This window comes from Frankliniella occidentalis, unplaced genomic scaffold, assembly GCF_000697945.3.
Source record: "Frankliniella occidentalis isolate FOCC.00 unplaced genomic scaffold, Focc_3.1 Scaffold56, whole genome shotgun sequence".
Classification (NCBI taxonomy): domain Eukaryota; kingdom Metazoa; phylum Arthropoda; class Insecta; order Thysanoptera; family Thripidae; genus Frankliniella; species Frankliniella occidentalis.
The window spans coordinates 435,571-448,875 of record NW_026267186.1 but is presented as its reverse complement, the minus strand read 5'-3'; the positions used below and the strand labels follow the sequence as shown (position 1 = coordinate 448,875).

The following is a 13,305-nucleotide window of genomic DNA, read 5'->3' as shown; positions in this document are numbered from 1 at the left end:
GAGGGAGGAGGGAGGGGGAGTGAGTATGTCTTCCACTGGCGCTTGCCGCGCTCGTTACGGACTCATCACGGAAAATTTTGTCAGAGGGATCGATGCAAGGGGAGGGCGGCAGTTCGAAGAAATCGTGTACGTGCACACCTCTTTCAATGTAGATATAGTGTGGTCATTATCATACATTGTCTACTCTTTTTACTGTCTTTGTATATGGAGTCACGGCCGCGTCTCCATCCTTTACACATAGCACGCGCCTTTACTTTACAGGCAATGTAGACAGTCTGAGCTGACAGAGGAGGGGCGGAGGGGGTCCAAAATGAAATCCCAAAATAAAGCCCGCAAACCTTGCGTAGTATTTTTGCCAAATATTTCAACAAATTGTGGCATTTTGTTTGTAAATTTGCATACTATGTGTTTACGTCCTCCCCTCTGTGGTGCGGAGAGCCCCGAGGGGGCTGAGGGAGCCGGCCGCACTTCCGGCTGAGGCTGCCCGCCCCCTGCAGGATGCTACAGGATGCGTCTCCTCCTCACACAAGGCCGGAAATAGATCCATCTATGTGTCGCGCAGGGAGGGAGAGGAGCCCTTCTTGTGGCCTAAGCGTTACGCGCTCGCTTTAAAGGGCCGCGATGGGCCGAAATGGGCCGCCTTTGGATTATTTCGGTATCCGTTAACCAAGTTATGCTACTGGGCACTTTGGACCCAACGTCACGTGGCAACTGGCAGCCTGTTTAAAGGCTCATCTCACGAGGTAACTGGAAATGTCATCCACTTTCCAAAAGTAATTACAGTTGAACACTTAATAAGTATTCGGCTTTCCAGTTCAACACTTCGTAGCGTGGGCACCATGGCCTTTAACACTACGTATTGTGTTTATGCTAGTTGCACACTTTCGTTAAGGAATCGTATAGAAAATACGGCTGTCTCGGCACGTCTTTTCAGATTCATGTCGTCAAACTACAGGAACTCGGCGCCTGCGAGACTCCGGGTAGGCCACCCCGCAGTACACGCATGCACTGCAAGCAAGATGTTGCCTACCCATCAGGCGCCATGAGGACTTGGTCTTTGGCTCTCGCTTTGGCTGTTTTGGAACGTTTTGGACGTACTTTCTGGGCGCTCCCTAACGCGAGGTGGAGACCACTTGGGTAATCCCGGGTAATCCGCTCGACAAGGCTTTTGTGCATATCCGTTTTTTGTTATTCTATAGCTTTTGAAAGGGTGGCGGTCCTGGATTAATCCGGACATAGCACGCGAGTTCGTCAGGGGTTCTTGTTTCAGTCGTGTCGTCGTGTCTCCCCCCCCCCCCCCTTTCCTTGCTTCTCTCGACACTTGTCGCTCCCTCCCAATAAAGGAGACCTTGAGAGCGCGGTGCGCGACGAGGCGCACGGGACGGGGGCGATGGAACACCTCGCTCGCTCAAACTATCGTGCGGTCGTTGTCTTGCGGCGCTGTCCGCGCTCGCCCCGCCCCGCCCCGCCCAGCCGCGCGGCAGATTCACCTGCCATTCGCACGAGTAGTGCACTCGTGCGTCTCGTCTGTCGCGGCCGCGACACGCGCGCCCCTCCGAACTCTCGGCAACGTCGTGGCGTGGCGGAGCCTGGCGGGGCGGGGGCGCGCCTGGGGCGGGCCGCCCCCCCGGAGCATGTGGCTGGACGGCGGTGGCAGCGGGCTGGACGGCGCGCCCCTCTCGCACCTGGTGCGCTTCGTCTACTACAACTGGTTCACCATCTTCGTGGAAGGTCAGTTGCGCGCTGTCAGTTAAAAAAAAAGAAAGAAAAAAACTTTCCTCCGCGCCGCTTAAACTCACATTCGTGTTCGTGTTTTCAAACGTCGCGGAACGACCAAACACTTGAGCACTTGAGCGCGCGCTCCGTGAAGGCCGTCCACCCTTTGCGTACCGGGTGGTTCATAAAGGGCACAGGTGCGGGCGGGTTCGCCTACCCGCTCTGCTCTGCCCGTCAGGCGCCATATCCCCTTGGGTAGGCAAACCCGCCCACACCTGCGTGTTTTATGAAACATGCGTGCGTGCGCGCCTGACCATGTTTGCGTCTTGCGTCGTGCCACTTTGAACAACCCGCGCGGGCGCCGCTCTGCGCCGCTCTGCGCTCGGGGGGGGGGGGGGTGAAGTTTGTCCATACATGATCGCCGCGAGCGTTACTGCGAATCGGATGAAGGGGATTAGTATTGCCAGTCGAAGCGGGGTAAATGGATGTCTCCTACCACACCCTATTTTCCCTTCCCTTCCCTTCCCTTCCCTTCCCTTCCCTTCCCTTCCCTTCCCTTCATTCCAATAACGTTGACACAAGTCAAATGTCAAATACACGTGAAGTCACGGCACGCTTGAGAGGTGAGCGACGGCTGCTTCCCCGAATTGTACGGTCCGGCGTGTCTCATCAGAGGATCGACTGCTGCTGCCATTGCCCGTTTTGGGGGGGTTAAGTTTATCTCTTCATCGTGTAGAAGTGAGGGCACATTTTGACAACAGGTCGTCCAATACGCGTCCAGCAGCAGTTTGTCTCACTACTAAACTCCTTACTTCCACCCCACTGCACCCCAATTTTCCCACCAGACGCGGGGACAGCGCGCGTTTTCCACGCCGCGCGCCGTGTTATCCGGTTTTCCTTGCAGCTTTCCCTGAAATCTGTCTTGTGTCCGATCGCGGGCCAAAGAGCGTACATCCGTTGTCCGCACGGCCTGTGCCGCCGAGGCCTGTGCCGCCGAGGCCTGCGCTGTGCCGGGCCGATAACTACAAGTGAGCGGGGCAATCCGCTCACGGCCGCGCCGCTTTGTCTCCATGGCGGTGCCGGCCCGACTGCAGGCCGGACTTGCAGGCCGTATACAAACTGCCGAGGGATTTGCTGATCGTGGCGCGCATGCGAGTCGCGCCCGCTCGCTGCGTGCCTCCCTGGGTGGCGCCGGCGTTGGGGCGCCACCCAGCCCGACCCAGGCCGCTGTAAAGTAAAATGTATTTAAACATGTGAAGTGTCCGAGTCTGACTGTGAATGTGAAGGGGAGCGGGCAGCAAATCAAGGTTTCGAACAAGGTTTCGAACAAGGTTTCGAACTTGCCACCGGAACATGTCATGTTGCCTTTCTGCGGGGTACATCAGCTACGCGGGTTCTCGTGTAAATTTTGTAATTACAACGATCCACTGTCTTATGTTGCAGGAGACCGTCCAGGCAAGCTGACGGACAAGAGGGACCGGTCGGACCCCGGCCCCGGGGGCGCGGAGGAGGCGAGCTGCGCCGGCCCTAGCGGCGCGGCGGCGGCTGGCGGCGGCGGTGGGGGCGGCGCGGGGGCGGGTCCCGCCTCGGGGGGCGGTGCCGGCGGCGGGCTAGGGCCGGCTGCCGGGGGAAGCCCCTCTGCCGCGCTGGCCAGCCTCGCCCTGTCCAGCTCGGCCGAGGCCCAGGGTGACTCCAGGTAAGGGCGCGCCCTCGCAAGCGTGGCGGCAGCAGCACCTGCCTCGCCTGCACCCGGGACTGATCTTTAGCGTTACAGCACCGCGGCAGTGCAGCGAGTCAAGACTGTATGAGTGCGTCTTATTGAACTCTTCAGCGACCGTGTCGGCCCCACGAGTTTAGGAATCGGACGAGGTTTTGGACACTGAAATATCCGTTTTACGTTATACTGAGTTTTTGCGATAACTGGTGTTATGCGATTCTCTTGTTAACTCATGATAACTTTATATTTGCAATGAAATGTGTAGGTTATTATCATTTTAAAAAAATGTGATAATTTTTTATCCTGAAATTTTGTTATAAAAAGTTGTAATACTTTTGCCCCAATGATTTTATCTCTATACTTTACGGCATGATAACGCAAAACAAAGTTATCGCAAGTTTTTGTTTAAAAGTATCGCAAAACCAGACTTAGTGCACACTAAAATCTTGTGGAACATTTTTATTCTTTTTCCGCTTTTTAGTTCTGTAAACATGCTCCGCATTTTAAACATTCAGTAAGCTATGAATGAAAATGTTCATAAGATATTAGTGTGTGGATTCAGTTCCATTCAATCATGAGCTGTTTTTTGATGCAGTTTTTTTGTTTTCCGAAGATTTTTTACGTTTGGATCATTAACCTCCCCGTCTTCTTGTAGGATCGCAACCATCGAGTACTGACCTGCGGTGAAGGCAGCGGATTTGTAACGAACCTCTTTGTTGTGTACAGGCTCCTGATCTGATGCAATCCTGATTGTAACGCAGCTTATTCTTTCAGGATTTTCTGTAATATTTTTCACAGTATTGGACCATTTGGAGGTACAGAATTATAGTTTTCTGTGGCTTTTTGCTGCAAATTCGCTTGTGCAGAACTGAGAAAGCTTCTCTGTATGTGACATTTTAACAGGTGGCCTCAACAATATCTGCACTACAGCAATGCTGAAAATATTCTCGAAAAGCACCTACAAGAGTTGTCAAACTCTGTAAATAAATAAAGAAGTGTTATGCAGTTGTTCGTGGCAGTTGTAATAGACAAAATCTGTGCCTCCGACCCGACGTAGATAGCCTGTGAGAAGCTAACCACTCCATTTGAAGTGTACGTGTTTCCTGGGAATACTTATTCTGTTGATTCCCTGTCATTGTTTTCCCCTGATTTCGATTGATTCGCACCGATTTCCGAGATTCCGGGTTCGGGTGACTCCCGCCTGAAAGTTTATGATGATACCCTGATTCCCCTTTGATTCCTTGTGATTCTCGATGATCCCACAGCTCCCTAGATGTTGCCAGTTGAGTCCCGTTAGTTCCCCGTGATTCTCTGTATTTTCTCAGTGATACCCGCTCTGGAAACTCAAGTGTGTTACTGTTCAAGTGTAGTACCACCAGTGTGATACTCACTGTATTGCACTTATAACTGTTGGACAGTATCACGCTTTAAAGTGTGATACTCATTGTATTGCACGTATAACTGTTGGACAGTATCACATTTGAGTTTCCAGAGCGCGATTACCAATTATTCCCGGCATTATTCCCAGGCCGGCGCACACATGATTCTCAGAGTTGTCAACCCCTCTGTAGCTTGTGACCGTCTGCGACAGGTCTGCAACTTGGGTTCGAGTGTGTATTTTGGTCGCTCCATGCTTCTTTGCAAAAAATTGCTGCAAAAGAAAGTAGTAAATCGGGGAGGGGGGGGGGATAGCGCTTTGTTTTAGAGGCACTATGCACTAACTTTTACCAAACGACTTAAAAGGCATTATATGGCACTTTACCTTTGTTTTTCCAGTTCTTTTCCTATAAAAAGCACGCTTGTCCCCAAACATGTGCATCCCCATATAAACAAACCAGTTCAAACAGATTTTTAGGCTTATAGTCCATGAAAAATTGTTAAATGACCGTAATCGGTAAAGAACTTGATATTGAAGTGGTCGCTGTCGTCGGAAGAACTCAGAAACAACAGGTTAGATAAAAAGATATCGAAGCAAATAAAGTTAAAGAGAAGAAAATTTAGTAAAAGTCTCAAGAAAAACAAGAGAATATCGACGATCTCAGATCTCAGGAAACTCGTGGGAATCTAGGAATACTTAACGCTTGCTTCTGGATGGCTGATTGATTACGTAAAGAAAACTCAAGGAAGACCGGCAGACCAGAATATTTATACATACCGGCAAACTGAAGTTGCAGATCCATCTCGGTTGCGGTTACATTTCACAAAATAACTGGTGTGTTTTTGGATGTTTGTTGGCCAGATGGGCAAAAAAGAGAGTTCCTCGAAAGGATCCAATAAGTCGTTTTTTGGCTAAGACTAAGAAGTTAAGAGACTTGTCCCTCACACTAAAATCGTATTTCAGGTAAGTCCCCGTCCCGTTGTCCACAAAACTGATAAAACTTTACAGTATCGAAGTTGACAGTAAACCTGGGACTGTTGAAATTATTTTTTTTGCAGCAAACCACTTTATTGCTCAATTGCCATCGTAATTTACTTTACTCAAGAGCAGTTAAAGTGCTTCTCTGTAAGGTTTTACCAGGGCTCTGTTATTGCAGACTTTATGACTGTATCATCTTATGATACTAACAGATTAACACACAAACTGGTGCATTTTGCTTTATAATCTGGTAGTATGGCCCTAATTTACACTTTTGATTGACTTTTTAGGCGAAAAGATGGTGACGGCAATACTAGACATAACTGATCGTTCAATGGTTCGTCTTATGTTTTCCCCCCCGAAAGTTATGTTAAATCCTGTGAAACCATGGTCTCCCCGTCGGGCGAGAGTGATTCTGGATGTGCGATCGGTGGGTATGTAAACGCACTTCAATGCTCAAGTTATGCTAGGGTAAGGTGCCCAGTGATGTGCGCTGTACCAGTGCTGGCCACTGTTTTCGATTTGCAGCCAAACTCGTCACTTTACGACCTTTGGCACGAAACTAATTTTCTAGTAAGACTCCTACCGTGGTATCATAAGCGAAACTACCTCGCTTCGTTGTTTACATTCCAAGAAAAAGGGGTGTCCCACTGGGCAGATCCATCTCCTCTAAGGTGTCCATCATTAAGCATTTTTCCCTACTCAAAACTGGCGGCGTTTTTTATTGCCAAATTATTAGCGTCCTCTAAGGAACGCCAAATATTGGCGTTCCTCTTCGCCGAACGCAAAATATTGTTGTCCCTCTTTGCAGAACGCCAAATATTGGTGTCTTTGAACTCCAGCATCTGGCGTCGTTTTGGCATCTGGCGTCTATATTTTCACTGTTAACTGGTTGGCGTTCTTCTTTTCAGAACGCCAAACATTAGTCTTTGAACGGTTCTCCGGAGAACGCCAATATTTTGGCGTCATAAGACGCGAACCATAGTTTACAGTGTGGCCATACTACCAAATATTAATAAAAATTCATCTGTTAATCTGTTATTTCCCTAAGGTGTTACAGCCCGTATTAGCTGCTGTTTTTTAGCTAGATGTGGTAGGCTGGCCTAGATCGGTGTTATTTATGCTCCCTTTACCTTTTATTTGGTGTCAGACATAACGCCTGTAAATGTATTTGTCGTTACGATGCCCACCCACTTAAGGACTTGAGTATTTAAAGCACTCTACATTTGATGCCCTCTTTTATGTAAATGTTACGACGAGGCATCTTGAATTCCTAACGTATATAGGTAAATCTAAAAATAAAAGTTTCGTCTGGGAATATGCTATTAAAGCCGACGATACATTTGTTTGTGGAGAAGAGGGGCGTGCGTGTTCTGAGGTCTCAAAATTGGATGGAGGTTTACCTAGGATCCCGCTTATAGAATTATATTGACGCTTATAAAATGACAAGGTACAGAAGCTTTATCATGATACCGCTATCTCAATGACGATGTAGTTAAATTAACAAAATCATTCCCTAAGGAGTGAGAAACTTCACTCCTCGATTTTTAATGCCGTTGTGTTGGGGGTGCGAAGTACCCGTCGTGTTGCTTCTCGTCACTCGCTGTTTGGGAGTACAAGTTAAAACTCACATATTATCATATTATTACATTAATTATTCTCTAGTTCAGTGTTAAATGTATCGTCTGCCTTAAAAACAATTTTCAGTTCGCTTTAGTTTTTTCAGGAGTTTTGTCAGCGCACCCTAAAATATTATTTAATTTATACAAGTCTGTTCATACTCTTCTACACCTCCGCACTGTTATTCAAGGAATGTGACGTCACATTCGTTTTAATGTGAAACATGTCACATTCGTTTGAATATTGTGTCACATTCATTTAAACGTGACTTCAGGTGAGGTGATGCTCTAATGGCGCCCAGGCTTGGCCGATTCACGTTTAAACGAATATGACACAACATTCAAACGAACGTGACACGATTAACATTGAAACGAATGTGACGTCACATTCGTTGAAAAACAGTGCGTATGCTAAGTTAGTTGCTGTTTACTGGTATTCTATGTTGAACGCCAAAGTTGCTGTGGGAATGAAGCATGTCAATAGTAGTAGTAGCCTATTGTGTATACAACTATGTAGTACAAGTTTTTGGTAGATCTTTTATTATGTTTCCTTTACTTTTTTCTTCTTGGGGAAGGGGAGGGGGGAGGAGGGTCGCCGCCGCCAGTAGTAAGGACCCTAGGACGCCTGTAATTAGCACAGGAAGCTCCTCGCCCACGGGCCGATCAGTCGCGCGACTGGCTCGGGAGCGCGTGCGTGGGCCCGGCAGCGCACGATAACACAACACGTTCAAATCGCGCGCCGAAAAGAATAATCAAAAACGCCGAATACAACGTTTGAAACTAAAACCGATGTCACGTTCAAACAGTTTGCAGAGTAGGCCGCTGACAAATAGCGCGTTGTGCCCCTTTGAAATGATTTATATGTGTGTTAGTTGTGGCTCTCGCCCGTAGTGAAGAAAGTTATACTCTCCGTAGTGGAATTAGTATAGAATTTGATAACCCTACCATGACGACGCGTTCTTGTCAACCTTCGACACCCCCGGCCACGTCGACGTCCTCGAAGAGGACCGCCCTCTTCCGGAGGGCGTCGTCGGTGTCCTCGTCGGACAGGGTGGCGAGGGCGCGGGCAGAGGTCGTTGCGGAGGCCCGGGCCCCCAGGTCCAGGTCGCCGCTCGACGTCGCCGAGCTGGTGCAGCTCGCGGCCTCGCCGGCCAGGCGGCTCGCCAACAAGCTGGGTGGCGCTCCTAGGTGAGTGGACTCGGCGTCCTGTTGATCATCCCGAGCACGTGTCAGGATACTCGTGATACACTGTGCGTACTAAACTGTCGGACTGCATGTTACAACTGTTGGCACACTATGGTAAAAGAAAAACGACAACCTGGACACCAAAGAAGATTTGCTTTGTAAGTTTGGAATTCCAAGCTGTCGCTTTCGAAAAGATATAAAAACATTGTACGTAGTCAGGCACCGAATCTAGTTATCTTTTTATTCTCTTTGAGAATACAGTAACTAAATCGTTCAGCTATTGTGTACCCTTACATATACTAATTTAATTAATTTTACTTTTTTTTAAAGAAATACAGTGATTGTGTGTGTGTGGCTGGTTGCGGTTGTATGACGAACATCATTTGAGGCAGTGTGTATACACACTAAAATCTTATGATCTTACTCATAGCTTACAGAGTTCTGTAAACATGATCGGCTTACGCATTTTTGAATGTGCCAGTTTGAAGACATTTGTTCATACTGGCGTATTAAAAAATGCGTTAGCTGGGCATGTTTACAGAACTCTGCAAGCTATAAATAAAAATGATCATAAGATTTTAGTGTGTACACAATCTAGTTTGCTACTAACTCGTTTGAAAAATACAGTAACTAAATCGTTGAGCTATTGTAAATGTACCTTTACATATTCTATTTTAATTAATTTTCCCTTTTTTTGTTTGAAAAATACAGTGATTGTGTGTGTATGTGTGTGTGCGGGTAGCGGTTGTATGACGGACATCATTCAGGGTATCAATGTTTCCCCAGCACAGTCAGCAGTCTTCCGCGGCATATTTCTGAAACCATTATTTTCTTTGCTCTCGCTCTCTCAATTATTTTTGCTTTTTTGTGTAAGTTGTGTGAATACCTATGACTGTCTTTGATTTACTTATCTCGTTTTTACTTCCTTCATTCCATCCAGCGCCGTTGAGTTTTCTTCTATTTTTCAGCGTTCCTTTTTTTTTATAAAATGTTTAGAAGTTGAATCATTGTGCTCTCTCTAGCTCGAGTTGAACTCTCTTTTACCTCTTTTGTTGTATATTATTTGTACCCCGCAAAGACATTTCTTAAATCGAAAAGTATACCTGTTGATTCAAGCACTGAACACTCCTCAATACAATGAATACATTTGCTTGCTTCAATTCTTTGTACTAGATCCAAGACAGTGCTTTTGGGTTTACTTTCTGAGTGGCAAGTGACTTTTGTTTGTTGTCCGTAACTAGTTACAACGGTGAGCGCATCTCAAAAGATACGAAGCGCTAGCCCCGTTACAGCTGGTTATGGATAGAAAACGTCACTTTTCACTTGTATTCGTTATTGGGTTGTTACTGTAAACAACGTTGCAGTCATGTTTCTCACCCTAGACCGACTTCGAAAATTCGTCGCTGAATTTGGGCGAGCAGCACTACTCTCGCGTTGATACACAGTATTGGTTTTACGAAATGACTATCCTCTAACGTTCTATAAACTTTACTTTTATTTCGTTTTGCAGATATGCGTGTGTAGTCTGAATATATACTGCTTTGCATGTGTGTCGTGCCTGTTTCTTTGCCAACATTTGGTATCCTCTAAATGTTAGATGTTAAAGGGTTTTTAGAGCTTGGCTTCCCTCTCTGTTCTTATACAAAACTATTAAGTTGTTTATATTTCAAATCTATTTTGATATGTGCTTGAATATTTTTATTTATTTTTTTCTTCCCAGTCAGCTCCTGTGCAGTTTGTTCGGTGTGCCCCCCTCTCATTGTGCTTGCACCTTACTGACTGCTTGTCCGCGCTTGTTGCAGCCCGTCTCGGATGCTGGGCAAGGCCAAAGGGAGCAGCATCAACCGCTCGGAGAGCTACCGCGAGCGCGTCTCGCAAAAGGTAAGAATGTCGCACACTTGTAGGTGTGTGAATGCCCATCCGTACACTTGTGGGTGTGTGATTGCCCGCATTCGTACACTTCAGGGAGTTAATTTTACCTCTTAAAAATCTCACACTTGTGCCTCTGTGTGTACGGATGGCGTTCACCCATTCACACTCACGCACTTGGGTTTCCGGTGGTGTATCGCAGATTTGTATTTGTTAGAAGTGGAGTATTTTTACTATGGTCTATGTGTTGGTTTTCGAGGGGCTACTTTTATCATGGCTACTTACATGTAAACCTTCGAGCTGGTGTTCTTTTACTATGGCACTCGACGTTTTTTGATCGGTAGGGAGGGTAATCAAAGCTTTGGGCCAATAGAGGCCTCGAAGTTTGTCAAATGAAGGCACTTAAATCATGACCCTCGTAGTTTTTTGAAATGGGTATTCTTTTATCATGGCCCTATTCTATAATCAATAAGTGCATTGGTTGATGTGCCAAGCTTTTTAGACAGTCCGCAGTGGCTGTCTCTACTCGAAGGTAAAAGTTTCCCGTTTTGATAAATATTGCCGATGAACGTTCCAGTTTTAATAAGCCGATTTTGTTTTCAAGCCGATTTTAAACCTACCAGGAAAATGTTACGAACTGTACAAACATTGGTCATGTTTTCCAACCAAAGAAGCGTTCGACAGCAACAACATCATAATTTTTGGTCGAATGTTAAACTGTTGGGGGAAAGGAGGGGGGCTTGACATTTGTGGGTGGTTCGGATGCACTTGACATTTGGTAGTGTGCTGGGGCTGTGAGCGTGTCGGGAAGGGGATGGGGATTGGGGGAGGGAGGGAGGAGAGGGGAGGGGAGTCCGCGGGACAAGCCCAAATCCTGTTTCGCAAGGTGTCGAACGAAATGCACCCCCCGGCTCTCCCTCGTTGCGTTCCATCTGCCCATGCTGCGCCGAGCCTTACGGCCAGCAGCACGGCGACCTACTTGCACCCCATCACGGTGGCCGTCTGAATGGCGAGCCAGGCTCCGGTAGCGCCGTGTGCCTAAAGGGGGTATATCAACTCCACGAGGGTTGCATCCGATAGGGGGCTCGTGTGCGGCGCGTGTATCTTATCAGAGCATGGGGGTAGCTGGCCCCGCCTGTATACACCGGAAAAGAAAAGAAAAACAACGCAACGCTCAAAACTGGAAAATGTGTGAAAGAAACACAAACGTACATTTATTTCTTAGTATAACTTTACTTTCAGCGCCTTCCTTATTTATTTCAAAACTATTCAAAACAAGAAATAAACAACTCTGGTTCGTGTCTGGTTACAGAAGCAGCTTCGTGAGCGCCGCAAGACGAGTGACCCCAACCTCTCCAAGAGCAAGTGAGTAGCATTGTGCACGCATACATTACAGGAGTGTTGCAGGACGCGACGCGCGACGCGGTGTGGGCGGCGGGTTGTTGTTCGCGTGCGAGGTCCGGTGTCTCGCGCAGCCCGAGCGCGCGGAAGTTTATCCAATCCACTTCCAATACAGAAAGTCATGCCCTGGAAACCGAAAAAACATATTTGTCATTCAGGGGAAAATAGAGGACAGGTATGGGTTTCCGAAACTAAGATTAGTTCCGTTCTCGAAAACTTTTGTTCTCGCAAAAATCCAAAAGCATGCGGGAAATAAGAAAACAAATCTGGGCAGTAATCGACTTGCCTTGGGCTTCCTCCTGAGGATGACTCGGATCTGCGACCTGCGACATCCGAGTGGTCCACGTCCGCGCACCGCTGAGCTCGGCGCGTTAACTAATTGGCGGAAACTTAGTCTCCAACGAAGCGATCCGCGCCCGCCGTGCTCCGGTATGGCTATGGCTCAGCCGTTGCTACGTCTTGTTCCATCCCCGTGTGAGAGAGCGTGAGATCCGAGGGGTCCTTCACTCAAAAAAGTCAGTGTACACCCTCAGAAAAAATCACGAAAACCTCATAAAAAATCATGAAAAAATCACTTTAATAAATCTTTAAAATTAACGATGAGTTAGAAAAAAATCAGAAATCACAAAAATAACAAAACATCAAGAAAAACAGAAAAATCAGTGTACGCTACAAATTATAGTGACGGACCCCTCGGTGAGATCACTGTTGTGGAGTGTGAGAGAGTGATTGTGTGAAAATTATTCGTGTTGTGTTCTGCTTGGTGGGACCGGGTTGGACCGGGTAAGCCTATGCGACCCCCATCCCTCCCCCTCCGTTCCTTCCTCGCCCTCTTCCTTCTAACCCCTTTCTCCATTTTTTTATTGTGACCTTCGCAGACATGTAGAGGAACGGAGTGGTCGACAAACGAGGCTTCCATTCGGTCCCCATAACCCGGACCGCAAGAGGTGAGACCCCTTGCTTTTGAATCCTGTGTCTTTGTCCCTTTTCCACTTCCTCTCTATCTCTATCTATCTCTGTGTCTCCGTGCTGCGGTGAGGGTTTTTCCGGGCGTGATTGAAGTTGAAATGTGATTTACTGTCGTCTCGGTGAGCCGCTGTGGTCATTCCCCACCGGAGGGCCTTGGTGTGGTGCGACGTCGTGACTCTGGCGGTGTACTCGATGCTGACCCTGTTGATCTCCCTTCCTTCACAGCGACGCGGACCTGGAGGGCCACGGGGGGCTGGCCGCCTACCAGTCGGGGAGCTCCAGCAACTCGAGCTTGTCGATCCGGTGAGATACGTCTGTCTGTCTGGTATTTGGTTGGACAGTCCTGGGAAAATTGAATTTGTAGAACTTCATGAAAAGTTTATTTTAAATTTTACATCAAGGTATGAATTTTCAAATCCTGATATGACAATGTGGAAATTCACATAAGTTTGTCATGCTGCCACCTTAAGTAT

At 47.4% G+C, this 13,305-nt stretch overlaps 1 protein-coding gene across 1 annotated transcript in view; it reads left to right on the top strand.

Annotated features, from left to right (window-relative positions):
* LOC113205476 (rho guanine nucleotide exchange factor 12) overlaps positions 1 to 13,305 on the top strand; it is a gene marked incomplete in the record, with an annotated part of 42,812 nt that overhangs the window by 23,252 nt on the left and 6,255 nt on the right. The window contains 4 exon segments of the mRNA XM_052267666.1: positions 3,160 to 3,412; positions 10,396 to 10,474; positions 11,775 to 11,827; positions 13,058 to 13,135. Coding sequence (XP_052123626.1) covers positions 3,160 to 3,412; positions 10,396 to 10,474; positions 11,775 to 11,827; positions 13,058 to 13,135 — 463 coding nt within the window.